Here is a 27,535-nt window from a genome sequence, read left to right as displayed (position 1 = left end):
AGGATATAAAATCAGTAATTCTTGGATGCCTATCATTCAGAGTTTAAGACATACAGACCACATAAACACACGGACCGAAACCCCATTACATAACAGCGCAGGCAAGCCCCCACTACCTGGCTGTGACACATACCTTCCAGAATGCTCACAAGACACCCAGGGCTTACGTCAACCAGAAAGGCTAGGATATAAAAGGCCAAGGTCAGGGCCACTCTAGTAGTGTAAATTGCTGCCGGAGAGACTGATTACCTCGGATCGAGTAGGGGTATTTCATTTAAAGCTACAAATTTCATTGTTCCGTCTTGAAGAATATTACAGTTAAAATTGAAATAATTGATAAAGAGATTCAACCTATTCAATACAAAAGAATAAGAAATGTAGAGAATTATATTCCCATTTAATAATAGTAGTTAGAAATGGTACCTGTTTCGACCCTAGTCCAGGTCATCATCAGCCGATTAAGACATGAAAAACAATGCATAGGATCAGTAGAAGAGGCGATATAAAAATGAACAGGGGTAGACACTGTAAAACTTGGAAGTAAAATGCAAGTCACTCAAAAGAAAACAGTGCGTAATTCTCTGAGTGGCAGGATGGCACACGCAGTGCTAGGCAAAGTCCCACAATGTTTACGAATAGCGGAGAACGGTTAAATGAGCCAGTTTTTAAACACTGTCAGGCATAAAGTCACATCACAATCGTACACATACGAAGAACCATAATCGTGCAGGAGTTGAAGACGAGTAGATCCATTGAAGCAACTTGCCAGCTCCCAGTGATCAGCGCGACACATTCAACATCAGGCACTATGGTTTCAAATGCCAAACTACCCCTCCTTCATCTCCCTATCTTATCCTTCCTCAACACCATTTAATTTCAATTTCTTTCATTCTTCTCTTATTCCACTATTCCTCTTCCACTATTAATTTATCCTATCTTTTCTTTAAAAAAAGAAATCAATTCCACCGTCATTTCAGTTTCTTCTAATTCATACTCAGCTCCTGCCTTGTGCCGATTTCGACTACTTCAATCAAGACCTGAAATTTTACGTTTTAAAAAATTGTGCACTGTGCATATATGTTTTCATTTGTTTCCAGTATTGCGCTTTTTACTATATGCTTTTCTCTTCACAATTGTTTTTTCACGTCAACTGTTCTAAGAATTCTATAGGAGCTTAATTGCTTATTCAATTATATTGAATTGTATTATATTTATCTATATACTTACTCTCCCGTGACCGAGGAAAATTACTGAATCGTCAAGCTATTCTCCATTTTACTTTGGCGTTTGAAACCACAGTGCCTGATATTGAATGTGTCGCGCTGATCACCGGGAGCTGGCAAGTTGCTTCAATGGATCTACTCGTCTTCAACTCCTGCACGATTATGGTTCTTCGTATGTGCAATTTATTAAAATTCGTATCCACCTTATTCAATACTAAAAATGTTGTTAAGATGAAATTACAACATGTATATTTATTTTATCAGGACTAGTTTCGATGCATTATATTGCGTCATCGTCAGCTGATATACACTGGAAACATTGGCAAACATATATAAGTTTATCTACGTCACACACATTATAAAAACTATGATAAAGATTTAAAAACCATATTATAATAATACTATTTCTGAGTCCATACTGTCCAAGACATGCAATTATTAAACTTTGGATTGCTAAAATGTGATGCAATTTGGTTTAAACAATCATTAAAATTAAGCAAAACTAATAATAAAATTACGATCTTCTTAGAAACATTCACTTTGTTTGATGTTTTTTATATATGTTTATGTAGAACCATATTAAAACCATTCAATAAAGTCCTCAGGCTACTGCCATGTAGTGAACATAATGTGCATAATGTTTCCGAGTATTAACAGTAATAGGTTACTTCCCGTTATTCTTAAGAATCTAAGATCCTACAGTCAGCTAAGTGAGCTTGAAATACAAGATTTCATGAAATTGGTCAAGTTACTTGTTAGTAATAATTACTTCATCTTTGATAATGTCATTTATAAACAAGATGGTTTGGCAATGGGATCGCCGGCCTCGGGAATCTTGGCAGAAATTTATCTGGATGCTTTGGAAACATACATGATGAAGAATGACAAAGTCTTTGATAATATATTGTTTTGGGCTAGATTTGTAGACGATACATTCATAATTTTGGACGAAAGTGTTGGAGATGCAAAGGCTACTCTTGATTTACTTAACAATATTGACCCTCAGATTAAGTTCACGTTGGAGTCAGAAAGTAATAAATCAATTAATTTCCTCGACCTAAAAATCAACAGATCGGGTTCTGCTTTTGAGTATAGTATTTTTAGAAAGCCTACACAAACGGCAGTCACTATTAGACAGGACTCGGAACATCCACAGAGTCAAAAAAGATCTACATATAATAGTTTAGTAGAACGGGCCTTTAAGATTCCTATGACAAAAGATAATTTGAAAAAAGAACTCAATATAATACGTTCAATAGCTAAGGCTAATGGTTTTAGTGAAGGCTTTATTGAACGTATTATTAACAAGTTTAAATTCCGATTGCAAACCGCTTTGGTCAAGGACAAACCCAATCATAAGACATTTGCAACTTTTACTTATAACAAAGATATTTATAAGTTTACTAATGTTTTCAAAAAACATAACATGGAAATTTCATTTCGCACTGATAATAATTGTCGAGTGTCCACAGAGAGCATTTCAAGGTCCTTTGGAGGACATTCATAACGCAACTGAGGAGGCCTTAAAATGGATCAATGGACTTGATTTGGAACTACAGGCTTCTGTTTGTATATATTGTGTATATATTGCATACTTATTTATATAATCTTTCTGTGTACATCATACGATAAGTAAGATAAGTACTGATAATAATAATACTATAGTATTGCACAATGCAACTTCGGTTAATAGGTCGAACCCGTATACCAAATCGGGAGTATACAGATTTAAATGCAATGACTGTGATAGTACATATCTAGGCCAAACAGGACGCAGTTTTAAAATTAGATACACAGAACACGTCAATGCAATAAAATATAACAGATTTTCAGCGGTAGGCCAGCATGTATATGATCTAAAACATAAATTCACTTCTATAGAACAAGACATTGAAATTTTGGAGAGCTTAGGGAAAGGTAATATGCTGGATGTTACGGAGGGCTGTTATATACATTTAGATCAGTATTTTAATCCAAATTTTAATTTAAATGAAATTTCCGAAAAACCAAATATTCTTTTTGATTTTCTTATTGAGTTTTTTAAAAATATACATGTACCAGACAATAAGACGGTTTTTCATATTATGCGCAGTAGCTTTACATACTGCCTTCCACGATCACGCCCTCCAGAGCTCCAACAGGTTGCCGCCCCTCAGTTGCTCCTCCCTCCTTCCCCTAGTTCCCCTCTTTGACCCAAAACCAACCTTGGACACTGGATTGCTAACACAACAAGGTTCACTTAGCTACACGGTTCTTTGCAAGGACAGCGATCTCACGAGGTGAGTCACATGTTATAAGACGTAAAGTTTCACACTTTTTCAGTTAAAGTGAAGGTTAATATATTCATATTATTTCAGGTCCGCATTGAACTGAGAATGAAATAATTGGTAACTTCATAAAGCACCGGCTTCTGAGTCCGCCTCTTTTCACGATCGCCACATTTCAACATTTTGAAGATTTCATAGAATATTTTTAATATGGTTTTAAAAGATTTTGAAGTGTCAAACAGTGTCAATGTCATTTAAGAAGATTGTTTAACCTTATTTTGCACATTATGTTCACTACATGGCAATAGCCTGAGGACTTTATTGAATGGTTTTAATGTGGTTCTACAAAAACAGTTTTAAAAAACGTCAAACAAAGTGAATGTTTTTAAGAAGATCATGATTTTATTATTAGTTTTGTTTAATTTTAATGATTATTTAAACCAAATTGCATCACATTTTAGCAATCCAAAGTTTAATAATTGCAAGTCTTGGACAATATGGACTCAGAAATAGTATAATTATAATATGGTTTTTAAATCTTTATCATAGTTTTTATAATGTGTGTGACGTAGATAAACTTATATATTTTTGCCAATGTTTCCAGTGTATATCAGCTGATGATGACGCAATATAAAGCGTCGAAACTAGTCCTGATAAAATAAATATACATGTTGTAATTTCATCTTAACAACATTTTTGGTATTGAATAAGGTGGATACGAATTTTAATAAATTGTAATCTTGGTTCAATATGGACGAATAATGAAATTTATATTCTTTGTATGTGTTCGATTGTGATGTGACTTTATGCCTGACAGTGTTTAAAAACTGGCTCATTTAACCGTTCTCAGCTATTCGAAGACATTGTGGGACTTTGCCTAGCGCTGCGTGTGCCATCCTGCCGCTCAGAGAATTACGCACTGTTTTCTTTTGAGTGACTTGCATTTTACTTCCAAGTTGTACAGTGTCTACCCCCCATTCATTTTCATATCGCCTCTTCTACTGATCCTATGCATTGTTTTTCATGTCTTAATCGGCTGATGATGACCTGGACTAGGGTCTAAACCGGTACCATTTCTAACTACTATTATTAAATGGGAATGTATTTCACTACATTTCTTATTCTTTTGTATTGAATAGGTTGGATCTCTTTATCAATTATTTCAATTTTAACTGTAGGGGTATTTCAGTCGCCTTGACAAAGAATACTGCAATGTATTTGAAATGTCGGCAAACTGTACGTGATGTACAGACAACTGCGACACAGATCAACCCGGAAATTAAACTACATAATCAGAATATAGTCGTTTGAATGAAGAAAATATTGACAATGTGGAAGTCATCAAATGAAAAAGAATGAAAAGACCAAATTACTACTTATGAAAAAAAATTTATGAACTTTTAGTGTGATAAAACTTTTAGATTTAAGGCCACAGAAGACAGGATGTTTCTGAATATGTTTATACATTTATGTTTCAAATGTAAAATTGCATTCAATGTTTATATTTAACTTAGTGAGAATTTGAATGTTATATTTAAAAATGCATGGCCATTATGGTGTAATATGAGATTTCATCTTGATCTCATGGTAGTGGGAGAACTTTTGAAATTGAATTAGCTCTCCATGATACCATATATTTTATTTATTTTCCTTGTGTTATACAGGTTTGGATGGATGTTTGGAGACTCTCCATTGCATTCCCAAATTTGTTTGGGAATCTTCCTCATCACATAGAAAAGTATCCCAAGAGATGGCAGAAGGTAAGTTTGAGGGAGTTATTGTACTGATGCAAATACTCTGGACTTACCTTGCATAATTTATTTTAAAACTACCTCCTTCTGCCCTTGTTCTTCACGTACTGGCTACTGTTTTGCTCAATCAACTGACTCTTCCACTCCCCTGATGTCATTTCTCCTTCTCGTAACTTCTAGAATGAACTCAAATTCATATAAAAACTCACCTCTGGGCCTAACCCGGCAGGTTGCAAGCATAAGGCTATTCACCGCTACACATGGGAGGCTAGGGGTACCAGATCCATAATAGACTATATCTTAACAGACTTTGAATTCAGGAAATGTGTTAGGAATGTACGAGTTTATCATGGATTTTTCGATGAATGATACAGACCACTATCTGATCTGTAGTGAACTAAATATCTCTAGGCCTAGGGTAGAGAAAGTGAAATCTGTCTGCAAACGAATAAGGGTAGAAAATCTCCAGGATGAGGAAATTAGACAGAAGTACATGGATATGATTAGTGAGAAGTTTCGAACAGTATACAGTAAGCAGGTTCAGGATATAGAAAGAGAATGGGTGGCATACAGGGATGCTGTAGTAGAAACAGCAAGGGAATGCCTAGGAACAACTGTGTGTAAAGATGGGAAAAGGCGAACATCTTGGTGGAATGATGAAGTGAGAGCAGCCTGTAAACGTAAAAAGAAGGCTTATCAGAAATGGCTCCAAACAAGGGCCGAGGCAGACAGGGATTGGTACGTAGATGAAGGAAACAGAGCTAAACAAATAGTTGTTGAATCCAAAAAGAAGTCATGGGAAGATTTTGGTAATAACCTGGAAAGGCTAGGTCAAACAGCAGGGAAACCTTTCTGGACAGTAATAAAGAATCTTAGGAAGGGAGGGAAAAAAGAAATGAACAGTGTTTTGAGTAATTCAGGTGAACTCATAATAGATCCCAGGGAATCACTGGAGAGATGGAGGGAATTTTTTGAACATCTTCTCAATGTAAAAGGAAATCATCATGGTGGTGTTGCAAACAGCCAAGCTCATGGGGAGGAGGAAAATGATGTTGGTGAAATTATGCTTGAGGAAGTGGAAAGGATAGTAAATAAACTCCATTGTCATAAGGCAGCAGGAATAGATGAAATTAGACCTGAAATGGTGAAGTATAGTGGGAAGGCAGGGATGACATGGCTTCATAGAGTAGTAAAATTAGCATGGAGTGTTGGTAAGGTACCTTCAGATTGGACAAAAGCAGTAATTGCACCTATCTATAAGCAAGGGAACAGGAAGGATTGCAACAACTATCGAGGTATCTCATTGATTAGTATACCAGGCAAAGTATTCACTGGCATCTTGGAAGGGAGGGTGCGATCAGTCGTTGAGAGGAAGTTGGATGAAAACCAGTATGGATTCAGACCACAGAGAGGCTGTCAGGATCAGATTTTCACTATGCGTCAGGTAATTGAAAAATGCTACGAGAGGAATAGGCAGTTGTGTTTATGTTTCGTAGATCTAGAGAAAGCATATGACAGGGTACCGAGGGAAAAGATGTTCACTATATTGGGGGACTATGGAATTAAAGGTAGATTATTAAAATCAATCAAAGGCTTTTATGTTGACAATTGGGCTTCAGTGAGAATTGATGGTAGAATGAGTTCTTGGTTCAGGGTACTTACAGGAGTTAGACAAGGCTGTAATATTTCACCTTTGCTGTTCGTAGTTTACATGGATCATCTGCTGAAAGGTATAAAATGGCAGGGAGGGATTCAGTTAGGTGGAAATGTAGTAAGCAGTTTGGCCTATGCTGACGACTTGGTCTTAATGGCAGACTGTGCCGAAAACCTGCAGTCTAATATCTTGGAACTTGAAAATAGGTGCAATGAGTATGGTATGAAAATTAGCCTCTCGAAGACTAAATTGATGTCAGTAGGTAAGAAATTCAACAAAATTTAATGTCAGATTGGTGATACAAAGCTAGAACAGGTCGATAATTTCAAGTATTTAGGTTGTGTGTTCTCCCAAGGTGGTAATATAGTAAGTGAGATTGAATCAAGGTGTAGTAAAGCTAATGCAGTGAGCTCGCAGTTGCGATCAGCAGTATTCTGTAAGAAGGAAGTCAGCTCCCAGACGATACTATCTTTACATCGGTCTGTTTTTAGACCAACTTTGCTTTACGGGAGCGAAAGCTGGGTGGACTCAGGATATCTTATTCATAAGTTAGAAGTAACAGACATGAAAGTAGCAAGAATGATTGTTGGTACAAACAGGTGGGAATAATGGCAGGAGGGTAGTCGGAGTGAGGAGATAAAGGCTAATTTAGGAATGAACTCGATGGATGAAGCTGTACGCATAAACCGGCTTCGGTGGTGGGGTCATGTGAGGCAAATGGAGGAGGATAGGTTACCTAAGAGAATAATGGACTCTGTTATGGAGGGTAAGAGAAGTAGAGGGAGACGAAGACGACAATGGTTAGACTCGGTTTCTAATGATTTAAAGATAAGAGGTATAGAACTAAATGAGGCCACAACACTAGTTGCAAATCAAGGATTGTGGCGACGTTTAGTAAATTCTCAGAGGCTTGCAGACTGAACGCTGAAAGGTATAACAGTCTATAATGATAATGTATGTATGTATGTATGTATGTATGTATGTATGTATGTATGTATGTATGTTTCATTGTTAAGCATGTTAAATAGGCTTATTTATCTTACCTAAATTGTATAGCACTTATTTATTCTCCAAATATATTCCCCTGGCACGTTGGCCCATGTAGAAATTTCAGACACTGATGTATGTACATGTGGAGGCCCTAGTTCAACTGCTTTGATTAAAGTTGTTTTCATCACTCTTTTACAATGTAATCAGCGAATCTTTTTTTTTTTTTTTTTTTTTGTGATACACATTAATCTCTTATTGGATATTATTCCTGAAATTGTTTGTTATCCCTGCTGGTTGGAAATGTACTCACTGCATTTATTGAAGTAAAAGTAAATGTTATTATTGAAACTATCACTTACTTTAACTACATTTTATGACCATCACTCTCTACATCCCCGGATCCCTCTGGCCTTATTTTCCACTGCGTATGGTTGCTGTTTCATTATTATTGTTATTCTTGATCTCTTAACCTGTTCTCAGACTTGGCTAACAACCGATAGCATTATAAATATGAAATATATATATTAGAATCTTTACAACAGTATAAAGTGTCTCAACTTAGCATTACTGTTTTAATTTAAGTTTTGTAAATTAAAGGTTGGCTTGTGAGGCTGTGCACAGTAACATACAGTTGAGAATCATGCCCTGTTGGTCTAGAGCGTTGGTGCTTATCCGGGCGCCCGTTGAGGCTAACTCAGTATGGCCAGGCTGTCCTGACGCAGCATGCATCCCTTACAGAGAAGGGAGAGAACAAAAACCCCTGGCAGGGAAGTGAAGTAGTGTCGTTCGATTGTGACTATGGAGCTCTCCTCCAGTACTCAGCGAAATGTCGATTCGGGTACAGATAAAAGAATGCTATCACCTCAAGAAAACATATTCCGGTTTGATTTATACTGCCCTTGATATAAACAGTCAATTTTATTTTCTTATATTTATACATTCAAAGAAAACTGACATGTTATAATTTTATGTTACAATTTACCAAGATGCAGGGTTTAAGCTACGAATTACAATTCCTTCGATGGGAATGACATTATTTCCATTTAAAAAAGTAAAATCCCTGTTATTCATTCAGCAAAACTTAATACATTTGCATAATTCAACAAGTTTAATGCTTGATTTTCTACATTGTTGTAGTTCAGTCTTTCCCTGTTCACTGAATTTCTGAAAATAGTATATGAAGTTTATCAGGCTTCCGATGATAATAGCTAGCCTCTAAATGGTGAGGGAGTATCATCTCAAGTGATGACATAGATACTTACTCTCCAAGATCAAAGTAAAACAACAATAATATAAATGCATCTACCAGATAGTTATACAGAAATAAATAAATGTTATTCCCAGTAAGCATGACTGCATTGTTGGTGAGTTTATCAGATGATTCAAACCCGAACAACCACAAGCTGCAGCTTATCCACCGTAACTAAATGTTTCTAAAGCACCTCTTAAAATATTATATGGAAAATTGTAATTCATTATGTACAGTACAAAAATATTTGAGGTTATTGGTATAACTCCTTATTATATCCGCCCAAAGTACTTAAACTCTAATCAACGTAAATAACTTATTTCTTACAATGTAAATTGAAAATGACATGTATTTCTGCCATCATTCTTTCATTATTTGATGCCTCTATTTCAAACTCAGGTATTGTCGCAATGATCGAGAGTGTATTGAAGAATTTTACTCAATCTTCATAGAATAGGAAAAGCTCATCATCCACCTGCTTAGAGAGTGAGCACCTTTGGTCTGCAGAAATCAATCAATCAATCAATCAATCAATCAATCAATCAATCAATCAATCAATCAATCAATCAATCAATCAATCAATCAATCAATCAATCAATCAGTCAATCAATACTGATCTGCATTTAGGGTAGTCGCCCAAGTGGCAGATTCCCTATCTGTTGTTTTCTTAGCCTTTTCTTAAATGATCACAAAGAAATTGGAAAATTATTAAACATTTCCCTTGGTAAGTTATTCCAGTCCCTAACTCCCCTTTCTATAAATGAATATTTGCCCCAATTTGTCCCCTTGTATTCCAACTTTATCTTCATATTCAATCAATCAATCACTACTCATCTGCATTTAGGGCAGTCACCCAGGTGGCAGATTCCCTATCTGTTGTTTTCTTAGCCTTTTCTTAAATGATCACAAAGAAATTGGAAAATTATTGAACATTTCCCTTGGTAAGTTATTACACCGTACTGTTTCAGTATGTAGAAAATTTTGTAAAATTCTTCATTTCCTGACTGAGCTTAGAGCCACATGTCAGGTGAAATTCTGCTTGTGTTAATGTTCTCTCCATATAAAAACTTGAAATTATCTTAGAGTAAACTGGCTTAAGATGGTGAAGTTTTATAAGTAAGGTTGAGCTTGGTTCATCTGTTCATACTCTGGTATTGTATAGAAATGTAGGAACTGTATAAAAATAAAAAGTCTGCAGTGATAAGAATTGAGAGGTTTGAAACAGACTCAGAAATCCAGAAAGGAGTGAGGCAAGGCTGTAGTTTGCCACTCCCTCCTTTTCAGTATTTATATAGAGCAGGCGGTAAAGGAAATCAAAGAGGAATTTGGATAGGGGATCACAATCCAAAGAGAGGAAATCATAACCTTGGGATTTGGTGGTGATATTGTTATTTTTTTGCTAGGGGCTTTACGTCGCACTGACACAGATAGGTCTTATGGTGACGATGGGATAGGAAAGGCCTTGGAGTTGGAAGGAAGTGGCTGTGGCCTTAATTAAGGTACAGCCCCAGCATTTGCCTGGTGTGAAAATGGGAAACCACGGAAAACCATTTTCAGGGCTGCCGATAGTGGGATTCGAACCTACTATCTCCCGGATGCAAGCTTACAGCCGCGCGCCTCTACGCGCATGGCCAACTCGCCCGGTGATATTGTTATTGACACAAGTGTAGTAGATTAACATAACTTGGAAACAATATTCTCTAACCCATGGGTAAATAAGGAAAATATAGAGTTCAACAAATTATTATTATTACTCGTGAGGTGTGCTTATGAAGTTCTTTGCATCTATTATTATTATTATTATTATTTACATAGTTTTGTATGAACTTCGTTTGGTATAATCATGATTGTATTATTTGTGACATTATGTCACAAAAACATCTGCTGTATGTACATTAATATGAGTTTATTTAATGTAAGAACATGTAATTAATAGTATATAATTTACTATTACCTGTATATATAATGTATAATCCACTGCAATATTGTGCAACACACTGTAATAGTCTAGAACAACACAATGTGCGACTTAAATTGCGTAGAAACTTCTTTACATTGTAAATAGGCTATGGAATCCTCTCGAATTTATGAGAAGAACATTTTATGTCATATTCTTCTTGAAGCCTGGCCAGGCAACGTATATAAAGAGGCAGTCTTGGGAGAAGAGTTGAGTTGTTTTAACGGGACTTGTGTGGAACTCGTGTTAGCTGAGTGTTTGAAGTGTGTGAATTTTGTTGGGTTGGTAGTTGACATGCAAATGATGTAGTTATTCATCATAGTAGTGTTTTGTTTCAAGATGGCAGTTCGTTAGTGGGTGTGTGTAAAAGATGTAAATGTAATTTGTAAATAAAATAATGTACACAACTGGCAGCATCTTTGTGAATACATCATTATTTTATGTGAGACTGCAGAAGATCTTCAGAAATTACTGAATTGTATGGGTAGAGTCTTGGAGAAGAAGTACAGGATGAAAATAAACAAGTCCAAAACAAAAGTAATGGAGTGCATTGCAAGTAATGAAAATCATTTTATTTTCCGTATTGAAAGAATCTCAATAATAATAATAATAATATAAAAGAATTTATTGGACTCCAACCTATTCAATACATTATTGGATGTTAACATTTTTAGTTAAACATCGTTAAAATGGAGACATGTTTCGCCCTCCATGTGGGGCATCATCAGTCATATCAAAGCACCTCAAAATTAAACCAGACGTCTGGTTGGAAATTATGAACAAAATATGTAAGAAAGAATACATTAAAAACACGTACAAAGTCCTATCCTAAACGAAATAACAACAGACTAGTTACACATAGTAAAATACGCTAGTGGTTTCTTAATATTAAAATGAGGTTATCATATGCACAGTATAAAAATGGAAGTAATCAAAGTCCGTATGATATTGAGTTCGATGGTAGTTCTGCGTAGTATATACAAATGTTGGCAAAATAAAACACAATTTATAATTACTGTACACTTATTTATAATTGTTAAAATTGATGAGGTAAAACATTCCAATTTGTCTATTTGTAATTTGGCTCGAACCAAAATAATTCGCCCTAGGATTCATGAGGTAGTCAATGTTGGTCACTCTCTATTTAAATGGAGTGCACAGTGCAAGTGAACAGTTTTTGTTGATTATAAACTGAGACTGTGCTAAGACAGAGTTAAAACAACACCAGCTTCAAATGAAGATAGTTAAAAACATCGTTAGGTTCTTCCTAGTTGACTAAAAATTTGCGTATATTTTGTTGTTGAAGTGTGGGAAAGTCAGTTGTTGGTTGAATGGGCAACGGTCGAAAATGTTGTGCAGTGCAATCGGTGTTTGAGCTGTCCTACATGTGAGGGAAATCTTGAAAGCTGTTGAGCTGTTACCTAATTGTTAGGAGGTTTGTGCTCCACAAAATACCAAAATACCAAAATAATTCGCCCTAGGATTCATGAGGTAGTCAACGTTGGTCACTCTCTATTTAAATGGAGTGCACAGTGCAAGTGAACAGTTTTTGTTGATTATAAACTGTGACTGTGCTAAGACAGAGTTAAAACAACACCAGCTTCAAATGAAGATAGTTAAAAACATCCACCGTTGCCCATTCAACCAACAACTGACTTTCCCACACTTCAACAACAAAATATACGCAAATTTTTAGTCAACTAGGAAGAACCTAATGATGTTTTTAACTATCTTCATTTGAAGCTGGTGTTGTTTTAACTCTGTCTTAGCACAGTCTCAGTTTATAATCAACAAAAACTGTTCACTTGCACTGTGCACTCCATTTAAATAGAGAGTGACCAACATTGACTACCTCATGAATCCTAGGGCGAATTATTTTGGTTCGAGCCAAATTACAAATAGACAAATTGGAATGTTTTACCTCATCAATTTTAACAATTATAAATAAGTGTACAGTAATTATAAATTGTGTTTTATTTTGCCAACATTTGTATATACTATGCAGAACTACCATCGAACTCAATATCATACGGACTTTGATTACTTCCATTTTTATACTGTGCATATGATAACCTCATTTTAATATTAAGAAAGCACTAGCGTATTTTACTATGTGTAACTAGTCTGTTGTTATTTCGTTTAGGATAGGACTTTGTACGTGTTTTTAATGTATTCTTTCTTACATATTTTGTTCATAATTTCCAACCAGACGTCTGGTTTAATTTTGAGGTGCTTTGATATGACTGATGATGCCCCACATGGAGGGCGAAACATGTCTCCATTTTAACGATGTTTAACTAAAAATGTTAACATCCAATAATGTATTGAATAGGTTGGAGTCCAATAAATTCTTTTATATTATTATTATTAATGGAGTGCAGTCGAACAATGTCAGGTGATGCCGGAAATATTAGATTAGGAAATGAAAAGTAGATGAATATTGCTACTTGGGTAGTAAAGTAACTAACAATGGCAGAAGTAAGGACTAGCACAAGCAAGGAAGGCCTTTATTAAGGACATTTCGAACATTGATATGGGAATTAGAAAGATGTTTCTGAAGACTTTCGTGTGGAGCGTGGCATTGTATGGAAGTGAAACATGGACGATAACTAGCTCAGAAAGAAAGAGAATAGAAGCTTTTGAAATGTGGTGTTACAGAAGAATGTTGAAGGTGAGATGGAGAGATTGAATCACAAATGAACAGATAGTGAATTGAATTGGTGAGAGGAGATTGATTGGGCTAAATTTAATAAGAAGAAGAGATAGAAGACACCCAGGATTTGTTCTGTTTGTTTCTGAGGGAATTGTAGGTGGTAGAAACGGCAGGGGTTGACCAAGGTCAATCAATCATCAGTGATGTGTCGCCCAGGTGGCAGATTACCTATCAAAAGTTACCCTAGCTTATTTATCTAACATTTCCCTTGATACTTTATTCCAATCCCTTACTCCTTGTACTTGAATTCCAACTTTATCTTCATATGTGATGTTGTCCAGGAAACCATACCTTAAGTCGCATGACAAAATGTTATACTAGAAAGAAAAATCCAGAAAGGGCGAGAAATATATATTTTTCTGTTTGAACACCATCTGTCAGCCTTATACTTGAACTCGTAATGAAAGGAGTGACAATGACGTGACCATACGAAAAAGTCTTTGAAATAACCTTGGAAACAAACTGTGCAGTCAAATAAAACCATTCTTTAAGTCGCAATGGGAATTTAACATTGGCGACTTAAGGTAAAGTTTGTTAAAGTTTCTTAAATGATTGTCCTGCATTGTCTTCTTGTACCAAAATATGAAATAACCAGCTTGTGCATCAAGATAATGTAGAGTTACATTTACAGATGTTTATTTTATAACTGGTAATTTTAACTGCACACGAGCCTGGTCATAGTGCTGTGATTTGTTTCTTCATGCTGACAAATACGATGCACGAAATAAAAATAACATAATCTTGTGGAAAGTTATGTCATGTTTGCATGAAGAAATAACTATTTCTTTTCTGCCAGTGGGTAATATGATTTATTTCCTCTACTAAAAAGCTTAACAGAATACTCATATCCATAAACTTGGCTGCCAGAGATTACCAAAATACCTGAAGCACCCAGAGAAAATGGTCAGATGTCAATGTAACTTTGGAGAACGGCCACCAGAGCGCATTAGTGTTGTCACCAGGCCTGATAGAGTCAGATAGTGCGTGATCACTGTGAAGATGTGAGACGGCATTATAAGGGGCATCTTTGCAAGTCTCCATTTGGCCGCCAGATTTGTGGGGCATTCGAATGTGACAGTGGCCACATGTTTGACTGCATGGGAACGTGAGGGCAGACATACTCGTTGTCAAGGTTCTGATCATCACAAGGTAGGATTCGCCCTGTTGTGCACCATGCACATCAACATCTGTGCCTGCCATTACCATCACAGCATTTGGAGTTGTGTTGTGACCAGGACGCATGGCGGTGATGAATCATCATTTGGCCGTATGGCGGCTACCTGGGGAGAGTTCCCATTCTTCCAGTGTTTTGGAGATGCACGGTGGTATTACTCCTGGCGTCATGGCGTCACAGCTGGTAGCGATGGAGGGAACTCTGATGGCACAATGGTACGCCATGGACACCGTGCATCCTCATGTGTTATCTCTCGAGCAACACTATCGTGGTTCCATTTTTCTACAGGACAATGCTCGTCCACACATGGCACATGTCTTTATGAACTGTCTGTGTGATGTTGAGGAACTCTCATGGCCCGCAAGATCCTCAGATCTGTCCCCGATAGAACACGTGTGGGACCAGCTCGGACGTCAACTCCATCGCAGTGCCAGTATCCTGGATATCGAGGACCAGTTACAACAGTTATGGGCTGACACCCTTCGCAACCAAATCAGTGCATGCTTCCAGGACAGAGGGGTGCAGCGTCACACAAATAAGAGGACTTATACTGCCAAATTCTTTGTAAGAATAACATTGTATACCCTCTCAGCACGTGCAGTTTCATTTCATTTCCTCCTGCCCTTCAGGGTGCTTCAGTTTTTTGTCAGGCAGTATAGATCCTTCAATCGAAATAGAGTATGATAATTTTTTTTGTCTCAGGGAATGCATGAGGCTGTGTTCTGACACAGTCAATAGTAGCCCCAGTGAGCAGGTGACATGTGTTGTTTGTAAGCTCTGGGAAAGCATTCTTTCTGATTATATTAGACATGTTTGTAAAATTACTAACAGGTTTGATAGAAGGCAGTTCAGTTTACGAAAGGTTATTCCATAAGTTATTCCAATAAGCTTAACTTGTGGGATTCCAGCAAAATATAATAGATATTTTAGATTCAGGAAGTCAAATGGACTGTATCGCTATAGATCTATCCAAGACTTTTGATAGAGTAGATCATGGGAGATTACTGACCAAAATGAGGGCAGTTGGGCTAGACAAAATCGTGGTTGAATGGTGGCTGCATTTCTAGTAAAGAGAAGTCTGAATATTAGATTAGGTGAAGCGTTATCTGATCCTATAATGCTTAAGAGAGGGGTCCCACAAGGCAGTACCGTTAGACCTTTAGTTTTTCTTTTATATGCAAACGATATGCGTAGAGAACTGGAATCACAGATAAGGATATTTGTGGATGATGTTAGTGTAGAGTAGCAAATGAGTTGCCGGATTGTGAGCAAGAAATGTAGTGAGATGGACAGCAGACAATGGTATGAATGTAAATTTGATGAAAAGTTGTAATTTTCACCAAGAGGAAACATCTTCTCAGTTTCAATTGCTGTGTTGATGGGGTGATGCCAGGGTGAGTGGCTCAGACGGTTGAGGCACTGGCCTTCTGACCCCAACTTGGCAGGTTCAATCTCAGCCTTGTATCAGTAGATTTACTGGCACATAAAAGAACTCCTGCAGGGCTAAATTCTGGCACCTTGGCGTCTCCAAAAACCGTAAAACAGTAGTTAGTGGGATGTAAAGCCAATAACATTATTATTATGGGGTGATAGTACCTCATGGGGAACAATGTAAGCACCTAGCAGTATATATGTGGATTGATCTTCATTAGGGTAATCTTATTAATGAGGTTGTTGAGAAAGGTTGCAAATCTCTTCACATGGTTGTGAGAGTATTTAGGGGTTGCAGTAAGGGTGTAAAGGAGGGGGCACGTAAGTCTCTGGTAAGACCGCAGTTAGAGTAAGGTTTCAGTGAATGCGGGCCTTTATCATGAATTCTTGATGCGAGAACTGGAAAAAATCCAAAGGAAAGCAGCACAATTTGTTCTGGTGATTTCTGACAAAAAAATGGTATTATGAAAATGTTGCAAGCTTTGGGCTGGGAAGACTTGGGGGTAAGGAGATGAAATGCTCGACTGTTGGTATGTTTTGAGCTGTCATTGGAGAGATATCGTGGAATGACATTAGTAGATGAATAAGCTTGAGCACGGCTTTTAAAAGTAGGAAAGATCGTAATATGAAGATAAAGTTGGAAATCAAGAAGACAAATTTGGACAAATATTTATTTACAGGACGAGGAGTAAGGGAAATGTTCGATAAATTTCCAAGTTCTTTGAAAATGTTTAAGAAAGAGCTGCGTAAACAATTGATAGAGAATCTGCCATTTGGGTGACAGCTCTAAATTGGTGATGATTGTGTTTCACTCAGCCCAGTAATAGCAGATCATTGCCCACCACATCCTAAATACAAATTTGTGGATGTGTTTTCATTCAAAATCCTCATCTGTTAAACTCCAACAAAAGGTTATACTGGAAATGTTTATTTTTTCTCCTTGACACATTATTTTCTTACCCCACAAATAACTCTTTCACTGTCTTAGGTCAGGCTACCTTACTTTCTCCACAACATTCTAAAACCTTGCATACGCCAACAAGAAATACAGATGTAGATAGGAAATTATTCTTATAAACTATAAAAGTAATTTAAAAAAAAGTAATTAGATATAGTCCAGCTACCGAATATTGTCAGGAATATCTTTTTTCAAACCTGCTTGTCCAGTAGATTAATAGGCATAGATATCAAGGATAATTTAATAAAAAACCACCTATTCAATACTTTCCACGTTTAATGTCGTTATTATCTACATAATTTTATGTAGACTTATTTAGGTCAGGTACATGTTTCACCCATTATTTTGGGCATCTTCAGCCTGTAAACAACCTTTAGGTCATGGTTTGGGACTTTTTTAGCCAATATATACACTATATACAATATATACATTATATACAATATACAAACATTAATGAACTGAATTTATGAATTTATATAATTCAGTAGATTAATATCGAGAATACCACTGTCGTCTTCATCATCTCTGGTTTCACTTGAACTCTTACTTTCACTACATACATCATTATCATGGTACAATTCTCTTTCAAAATCATCATTTAGCTAAGTACACAAAACACCTCGCTATATTGGAGATAACAGTACTACACCATCTGCAGGACCAGTTTCAATCTCATCTGCTTGAGAACATACAATTCAATGAACATCACTTAATCTCAGATTGTCAAATCAAAATCTCTTTATTTGCAAATGACGTGTCTACCTCGGTGGCAAATGGTACACCAAAATACATTCTTGTCAAGCACTAAATATTAAATTAACAAGAGAAGAAAATTTTCCTAAAATACAATATTATACAATTTACGCTAACAATTTTTTCTATTAAACACACAGCTCATCCTTAATAAATTTATATTGTTTACAAAATTCTACTTATAATATCTCCTGTACTACTTACAAATATAGTCAACTGATATACAGTATGTGGAATTACTTCAAATGATATTATACAACTGGTGTATGATTAAAATTTACATTGCATTTATTTACTTATTTATATTTTTAAAAAAATTTAACCTATTCTGGAACCTAAGTAGCATAACGACCTGCTGCGTCTTAACCAGAGCCCCTTTTGCCACCACTTTTCAGAGTTCCTGAAGGGCCTTCACAGCTAACGTAGCGGTCCGAGGGCCCTCGAAGTCCCAACTGTACTTCATCCCTACAGGCAGTCCCCTACTTTGGCTGTCCAAACTCCTTAGACCAGGGGATGGAATTAATTTATTCGCACACATTTTTTTAATTTACAATAACCTGCACTGGTCAAATGCCCTCTAACACTTCTTATACTGTATTTTCTCTGTTGCTGTTTATTCTCTTCTTGAATATCTGTACAGATTTTGGAAAAGGATCAAACACTAACCCTGGTAAACTGTTCCACTCCTTCACACCCTTCCCAATGAATGAAAATTTACTCCAATCGCTCCTACTAAAATCCCTTCTAATTTTATACTTGTGGTCAGTTCTGCCGATATAATTATTTTCCAACTGAAGCCTCTCACGGATTTCTCTCCATGCTTCTTCTCCTGTATAGGCTCTATATAATCCTGTAAGTCTAGTTTTCTCCCTTCTCTTACTTAAAGTTTCCCACCCAAGTTCCTTTAACATTTCTGATACACTACTCTTTCTCCTGAAATCCCCTGTTACAAATCTTGCTGCTTTCCTCTGCACACTATCTATTTCTTTTATTAGGTATTCTTGGTGAGGATCCCAAACACAGTTTGCATATTCCAATAATGGACGAACCATACTCAAGTAACTTTTTTTTTTTAATTCCTTGTTGCATCCTTTAAGTAGCCTCATTATGACATGTAACGATCTGTATGCTTTCCCAACAATGTCATCAACATGACCCTTCCAGTGCAAATTACTTTAAAATCTCACACCTAAGTATTTGCAGTTGCCATCTTTTGGGATAACCACCTCATCCAAAGTATATTCAAATTCAGTTTTAAACCTCCTGTTTGTAAAAGTTGTAACAGTTGATTTGCCTCCATTAACCTTCATATTATTTTCTTCAACCCATTGCTGGATACTTTCAAGGTCCCTTTGTAATTCTGAACAACCCTCAATGTTGATTATTTCCCTATAAACAAATATGTCATCTGCATACATTCTTATTTTTGATGTTATATTGTTCCCTAAATCATTTGCGTATATTAAGAAAAGTAACGGACCGATTATACTACCCTGTGCAATTCCCTTCCAAACTTTCTCTTCCTGCGATACATTATTTCCTACTTTGACCTTCTGAACCCTTGAATTTAGAAATGTTTTTATCCAACGTGTAACCCTTATGTCCAATCCTATTCCCTCCAATTTCTTTAATAATATTCCATGTTCCACTCTATCAAAGGCTTTGGAAAGATCTATGGCTATGCAATCTAACTGACCTCCTGAATCCAACTGATCTGATATGTCTTGCTGAAATCCCACCAGTTGTGCCTCATAAGAAAATTTCTTTATAAATCCATACTGGCTCTTCATGAACCAATTTTTATCATCACATATCCGTCTGATGTACTTTGATATTAAACTCTCCAGTATTTTACAAACTATACTAGTCAGGATGATTGGACTGTAGTTCTCTGGTTTCCTTTTATCACCCTTTCCTTTATAAAGTGGTATTATTATAGATTCCTTCCATTCCTTTGGTATTACACTATTATTTATGACATAGTCAAAGAGAAATTTTAAATAAGGCACTATGTACCACCCCATCGTCTTTAATACCTCCCCAGTAATCTGATCACTTCTTGCTGCTTTCCCTTGCTGAAGCAGTTGGATTTCTCTGAAAATATCTTCATTTGTGAATGAAAATCTTCTTGTTTCCCTCTCTGTCTCTCCCTCTCTATCTTCTGTTTCGGTTTCCAACTCCTGACAATCATCTACTGAATCTCTGAATTCCCTACTAAATAGGTTTGCTTTTTCAGTATCTGTTAAATAGTGTTCACCCCCTTCTCCCAACATTGTAGGAATTTGGATTCCTTTTCCTTTTTGATTCCTGATATATGAATACAGCTTTTTCCATTTCCCTTTGTGTTCATTACCCTCTTGAAGTATACCATTCATATAATTCTCTTTTGCTTCCTTTTTCACTCTATTCAGTTTCCTCATTAGTTGTTTTCTAGTTTCTCTATTTTCCGTACCCTCTTTGATTTTCCTGTTTACTATTCTACATTTTCTTTTTAATTTTCTTATTTCTCTTGTATAATAAACAGGGTCTGAGGTCATTTTGCCCTTCTTAACAGGTACAAATCTCTTCTCTCCTTCCCAAATGATTCCTTTAAATTTAGCCCAAAGTGTATCCACATTACTCCCTTCACTTATCCAACAACTGAATTGTGATTTAAGGGAAGTCCCAAATTCATCAACTTTAGTTTTTCTGTACAATTTCTTGTCTTATGTAACCCTCTTATTAAGCCTTTTTGGTATGAGTCCTATATCCATTATTACAGCCTTATGGTCTCCTATTCCTTCAATTACTTCAGTTTTATCAATAATTTCCCATGGTTTAACCAAGAATACATCTAGTAAGTTATTGAGATGAGTCGGTTCTTGTACTACTTGTGTAAATCCTCCCTCCCAAATTAACTTATTTGCCAGTTTCTGTTCATGGGCTTCACTTGCAGCTCCATTCCATTCAACTTCAGGCAAATTTAGATCTCCCCCAATTATTAACATATTATTATTGTTTTCATGAGTATAATCTATTATTTTCTCAAATATTTCCATGTCTCTTTCCTCTCTTCCAGGCCTGTATGTTCCTATAATTCCCACCTCCTTCATGTTATCACAAACTAATTTTATCCCTAATATTTCATCCCTTTCATCGGTAAACTATTCATGTGAACAGTAAGTTTCCTTCACCAGAATAAACACTCCCCCTTCCTTTTTATCTCCTCGGTCTCTACGATAGACTGTGAACCCTTCTGGAAATACTTCTCTATTACCCACCCCTTCTCTCAACCACGATTCCACTTCTATCTCCACATCAGTCTCATAAGATTCCATCAATGTACTGAATTTTAATTGTTTATTTACTATACTTGACAGGTTACCAAGAGCAATCTCAGACCCCCTTCCTCCCTAAAACTTGACTGTTGCAATTGGGCAACTTGAAATTCCTTACTTTCCTGAGTTTCATTTTCTAGTTTACTGAGCCAGCTTGAAGTACAGCTGGCTCTTTCTGCTAGTTTTCCTGGTCAGTATTATAACTCAAGGGAGTTGCCTGTTTTACAGTACATATCTTAAGATTAATAACATTTAGAACAGTATTTGCTATCTTTCGTTTACCTGAATTGTTTAGGGGGAGGTCATGTTTTGTATAACAGTAGTTATGTAGTTAAAAACATAGGAAACAACATTGATAACAGGATACAATTAATCAAATTTGATTGTCATGTCCATAGATCTCTTATAAGGTTTATTACACTTATTATAGTTCTATGTCTTCTTCATGATTAAACAGCATTTGAAGGTCCTGCTATGTTACTATTATCTTCTATAATGCTTATGCTGGCGAAGTACTGAGGTATAATGAATTTAGTGCTAGTAGGGCTGTCTTGTATTAAATTGGTGTTGTTTGCCCTTCAAAACTGGCTTGTGTCGTGTTGTACTAACGAAAATGTTAGTGCTCTGTATTATGCAGTTGAAATATGTGGAATCATCCTACATCCTATGGAGTAATAGTCTTGATTTTGAGCTCTTCAATAGTTGTGGAGTCTAAAAGCTGTGAGTGAGAGAAAGTTAGTCTACTTACTGGGTTGGAGAGGCTGGATGCTTGTTGCTCCTCGTACGGTGAGGAGGAGAGGGGAGAGTGAGGGAAAGAATAAGGGCGGTGATTAGGCTGGGTGGCAGGGAACTAGTAGTGTATTTTTGTTGTTGTTTATTCATTAGGTAATGGTTTTTGAGTAATGTCATAAGGGATATTTGTATTTGTTCTTTTTCCATTAGTTCATTCAAGTTGTGAGTTGATTAAAGTATTGGTCCATATGTATATAGAAATAAACTATAATAATAAATGATAACATCCAACCATAGTTTAAATACACGGCAGGTAGCGTAACATTTTTGTCTCTAGTTCGGCCAGGCAAGGAGGTTAAATACATAGGGCAGAACTATGATGTGCAACAGATGGCGTTTGTGTTCATTTTCGGCTCCAGTCAAAGTGTATAAGCCTGAGTACGTATTCAGGCCGACATCATGCAGCGGTAATGGGGAGCCTGAGTACACAGCGAAGGAGTTAAGAACTGAAAAACTCATGATGCATTTTTAGCATAATATGGTGATTTTACAGTGACAATAACAATTTCTTACAAAGCACTATTGCTATGGGAAATACATTACAAATTTTTGCAACAACCAAAATAAATTAATTAATGAAGTCTCACACTTCACTGACATTGAGAATTGCTTGTTTCTTTACAGTGGTACAGTATGTACGCTCCTGAGGAACATCCAGCACCGAAGCCATATCATAGATTTAAAGATGATTTAAAGTTCCTACTGCTAGTACGATGTATGCGTATTGATAGAGTGCCCTATGTGATCAAGTCCTACATTGCTAAGCACCTGGAACCATATTATGCAACATCTCCACAGGTTGAGTAAGTAAATCTCTCATAACTATATACTTTCTGATAGCTCACAGTTTTGCCAGTGACCCTTTTAATGGACCCTGCCATTTTTTACACATTGCTTAACTAATCAATCAATCAATCAATCAATCAATCAATCAATCAATCAATCAATCAATACTGATCTGCATTTAGGGCAGTCGCCCAAGTGGCAGATTCCCTGTCTGTTGTTTTCCTAGCCTTTTCCTAAATGATTTCAAAGAAATTTGAAATTTATTGAACATCTCCCTTGGTAAGTTATTCCAATCCCTAACTCCCCTCCCTATAAACAAATATTTGCCCCAGTTTGTCCTCTTGAATTCCAACTTTATCTTCATATTGTGATCTTTCCTACTTTTATAAATGCCACTCAAACTTATTCGCCTACTAATATCATTCCACGCCATCTCTCCGCTGACAGCTCGGAACATACCCTTTACATGTAACTAATCTCATTATTAGACCCGTATTGAACTATGCTATGATATACTAACAATTTTTTGGTTATTTTGATCCACCTTTTCAATACAAATTAGAGTTTGTGTTGCTAAGTTGTAATGTTACAACACTAATTTACCGGGACATGTTTTGCTTTTATTCACAAGCATCATCAGCCTAATACAGCTCTACAAAGCACACTTAAGTATATCCCATTTTACATTGCCTTTAGACTGGAGCTCCATTCAACGACATACTATTGAAAAACTCTCAAACATCTTAGACAGAAAGCAAAAAACTATAGAAAACAAACTAAAACACCTAATAGAAGATCAAAAAATGTTAACCGTTAATGGAAAAAATTATTCAATTCCTTTAAAGATAAACAACCCCGCGACAATTAATTTATCAGACACCAATTTTTCTGAAAATGAAATGAACATACTCAACAAAGGAACTAAGTTCAATTGGCCTAACCCGTACAAAATGGAAGAATTAACTATCACAATAGCGGAATCTGAAGCAAATATAGGGAAACTGCCGGCAGAAATACAAAATTACATTAAATATGAAGTAAAAAAGAAACTCCCAAGTTTAGTAAAAGAAATGAAAACTAATTCCAACCAGACACTCCTAAAACAAATAAAAGATTTAAAGACAAAAATAAAAGATAACGACATTATCGTGACTAAGGCAGATAAAGGCGAAACAATAGTCCTAGTAAATAAAAGTGACTACATCAAAAAAACCGAAGAATTCTTTTCTAATGAATCTTACACTATAGTAAATAAAGACCCGATCTCTAGAATTCAAAGGAATCTAAAAACAATCCTTAAAAATTCAATTTGTTTATTTAACAAGCAAGAACAACAAAAAATGGTCAACATGAACCCAACATTACCCAAGGCAAAGGCACTACCTAAAGTACACAAAAACAATACACCCATTCGACCAATTATAAACAGCAGAAATAGCCCAACATATAAAATATCAAAATTTATACATCAGTTCCTCGAAAAGCATTATAAGTTCCAGAGTAACTCCTCAATTAAAAACTCAATTGAATTTTGCGAAAGATTAAAAAACTTCAACTTACAACCCGTATTCAAATTCAAATATCCCCATTAAAGAAACGATCAAAATTATTAACTCAAACCTTTCCAAATATAGCAACTTAAGTAAGCTAGAAGTAGATGAATTTATTACACTACTTAAATTCGTACTAAATAACAACTATTTCACCTTTAACAATAAAATTTATCACCAATTAAGTTTAGCCATGGGTGACCCCAGCTCGGGAATATTAGCGGATATTTATATGGATAACATAGAACATAGCATAATAAAACCAAACATAGAAGGAATCTGTCTTTGGCTGAGATTTGTTGACGATACATTTGTAATAACAGACAACCGAAAAAATAACAGCGAATAAATCCTTGAATTTTTAAACAACATCGATAGATATGTAAAATTTACCAAAGAAGACGAAAGAAACAACTCATTGAATTATCTAGATGTTACTGTAACATGCTTAAAATCCAAATTTGATTATCAGATATACAGAAAATCAACACACACGCCAATAACAATAAGAAATGACTCACTCCACCCCAAATCCCACAAACAAGCAACCTTTTTCAGTATGGTCTACAGAGCCTACAAAATACCCTTATCACCCGTGAATTTTACAAAAGAAATAAATTTTATAAAAGAACTAGCACTAGCCAATGGATATAAAGCAGACATAGTAAATCGAATCATCAACAAAGTAAAGCTCAAAATAGCCACAAACCTCACACCGGAAAAGACTAAAAAATCCAAATACGCAACCTTCACTTACACTAGTTCAAAGATTCACCAAATAGCAAACCCACTCAAAAAACGGGAAATGCAAATAGCCTTTAAAACATATAAAACTTATTTTTTAACCACAACACAGTAATTGCCTACAATAACAAATTTCAAGGCTCCGGAATATACAGACTAACATGCGCACAGTGTAAATCTTCATATGTTGGCCAAACTGGACGCAGTTTCCTAACCAGATACATGGAACACTTTAATGCCTTAAAACACAATAAATACTCCGCAATGAGTAATCATATGAAAGAAACCGGCCATCATTACACCTCAATAGACAAAGACCTTACAATAATCAAAAGAATCGAAAAGGGGAAGCTAATGACAGAATTCGAAAACATATATATTTATTTGGATCAATACTTTAATAAAGGAAAAAACTTGAATGACGCGGTCGAAATAAAAAGTCTGTTAATAGAGCAGTTGCCAACATTATTACAAAATCTCAAATCAGATAAAAGCAAATTCTTTAAAATATTCAATCTAAATACACTCACAACTGAAACCATTTTGGCAACGCACAAAAAGTCCCCCTGCACATAACACGCCAAAGTTTAAAGCCCCGCCTGCAGAATCATCCTCTACCCCCACCTCGACAACAGATAAGAATTCCCTACCACGTAGCACGTCAATAGCAAACGCCCCGCCCAACATCTCTTCCCCTCAACCCCCTACCCGCCCTTCACAACAGCTCTTTCATACGTACAATACAAGGAGTAGAGCCACAACAGACAATAGTCACAGTAACCCAGTAAGGTCCACAAGATTCTGTAGCAGCAGACAAAGGGGTAAGTGATAATGCAACATCAACACTCACATTACAAGCACAAACACACACACACACACACACACACACACACACACACACACACACACACACACACACACACACACACACACACACACACACACACACACACACACACACACACACACACACACACACACAATATTACTTAAGTTCATTTCCATTTGTTCCAGATGCTTCTTCCATTCTATAAATCGAAAGAAACATAATCAGATACTCAAAATTTGGATTGAAGCCCCTTTTAACCATAACTTACATCAAAACAATCAACTTCCAACGGAGAGTCTGGTCGCTACAAACAAGAATTAAATATGTCAATACTTCCTCTGATCAAATTGCCAAACTGCAGCAGCAAGCCTCATCAAATCTAGAAGCCATTTTCCAACGAACCCAAGACTTCAATTCTAGATTATCATCATGACTAATCACGCATAATGCAAAATTACAGTCTTTTTAAATAACATTATTTAGAGAGCACAATTCTTAAATAAAATTCTCAGTACTGAAATGTTACTGTATTATAGAAACCAACGCACTTCAGAAACTATGGCTCCTATATATTAGCATCCAATATTTATATTTATATTTATGACTCAAATTTTAATGCCAAATTATAGTTGAATCAATTTTATTTTAACATTGCAAACAATTTTTAGCAAAATTTTCAAATTGTAAAAACTGTGTTTTGGACGTCAGTTTGTTTTAGAATTAAGAGTTACTCCATTTTAACATTGCAAATCATATTGTCATAATTTTTAATGTGTATATTATTCTTGTGTTTTAAATATTGTTATCACTGAAATTAGATTTACATTCAATGTAATGAAATTTGTAACAACAATCCAAATATGACAAACCTTGAGGCAATTGTATAGGCTGATGATGCTTGTGAATAAAAGCGAAACATGTCCCGGTAAATTAGTGTTGTAACATTACAACTTAGCAACACAAACTGTAATTTGTATTGAAAAGGTGGATCAAAATAACCAACAAATTGTTAGTATAACATACCCTTTAGTCGAGCAGCTCTTCTTCTTTCTCCCAATTCTTCCCAGCCCAAACTTTGCAACATTTTTGTAACGCTACTCTTTTGTTGGAAATCACCCAGAACAAATCGAGCTGCTTTTCTTTGGATTTTTTCCAGTTCTTGAATCACGTAATCCTGGTGAGGGTCCCATACACTAGAGCCATACTCTAGTTGGGGTCTTACCAGAGACTTATATGCACTCTCCTTTACATCCTTACTACAACCCCTAAACACCCTCATAACCATGTGCAGAGATCTGTACCCTTTATTTACAATCCCATTTATGTGCTTACCCCAATGAAGATCTTTCCTTATATTAACACCTAGATACTTACAATGATCCCCAAAAGGAACTTTC

At 36.0% G+C, this 27,535-nt stretch overlaps 1 protein-coding gene across 1 annotated transcript in view; it reads left to right on the top strand.

Annotated features, from left to right (window-relative positions):
* The window catches only part of LOC136874212 (dynein axonemal heavy chain 10), a 350,423-nt gene that overhangs the window by 232,740 nt on the left and 90,148 nt on the right, over window positions 1-27,535 (top strand). The window contains exons 17-18 of the mRNA XM_067147852.2: window positions 5,155-5,250; window positions 22,854-23,032. Coding sequence (XP_067003953.2) covers window positions 5,155-5,250; window positions 22,854-23,032 — 275 coding nt within the window. The remainder of the gene's footprint in view (window positions 1-5,154; window positions 5,251-22,853; window positions 23,033-27,535) is intronic.

Source organism: Anabrus simplex, chromosome 5 (genome assembly GCF_040414725.1).
Source record: "Anabrus simplex isolate iqAnaSimp1 chromosome 5, ASM4041472v1, whole genome shotgun sequence".
In the NCBI taxonomy this organism is placed as follows: domain Eukaryota; kingdom Metazoa; phylum Arthropoda; class Insecta; order Orthoptera; family Tettigoniidae; genus Anabrus; species Anabrus simplex.
Note: the sequence above shows the minus strand (reverse complement) of the source record. Positions and strands in the feature narration are given on the sequence as shown.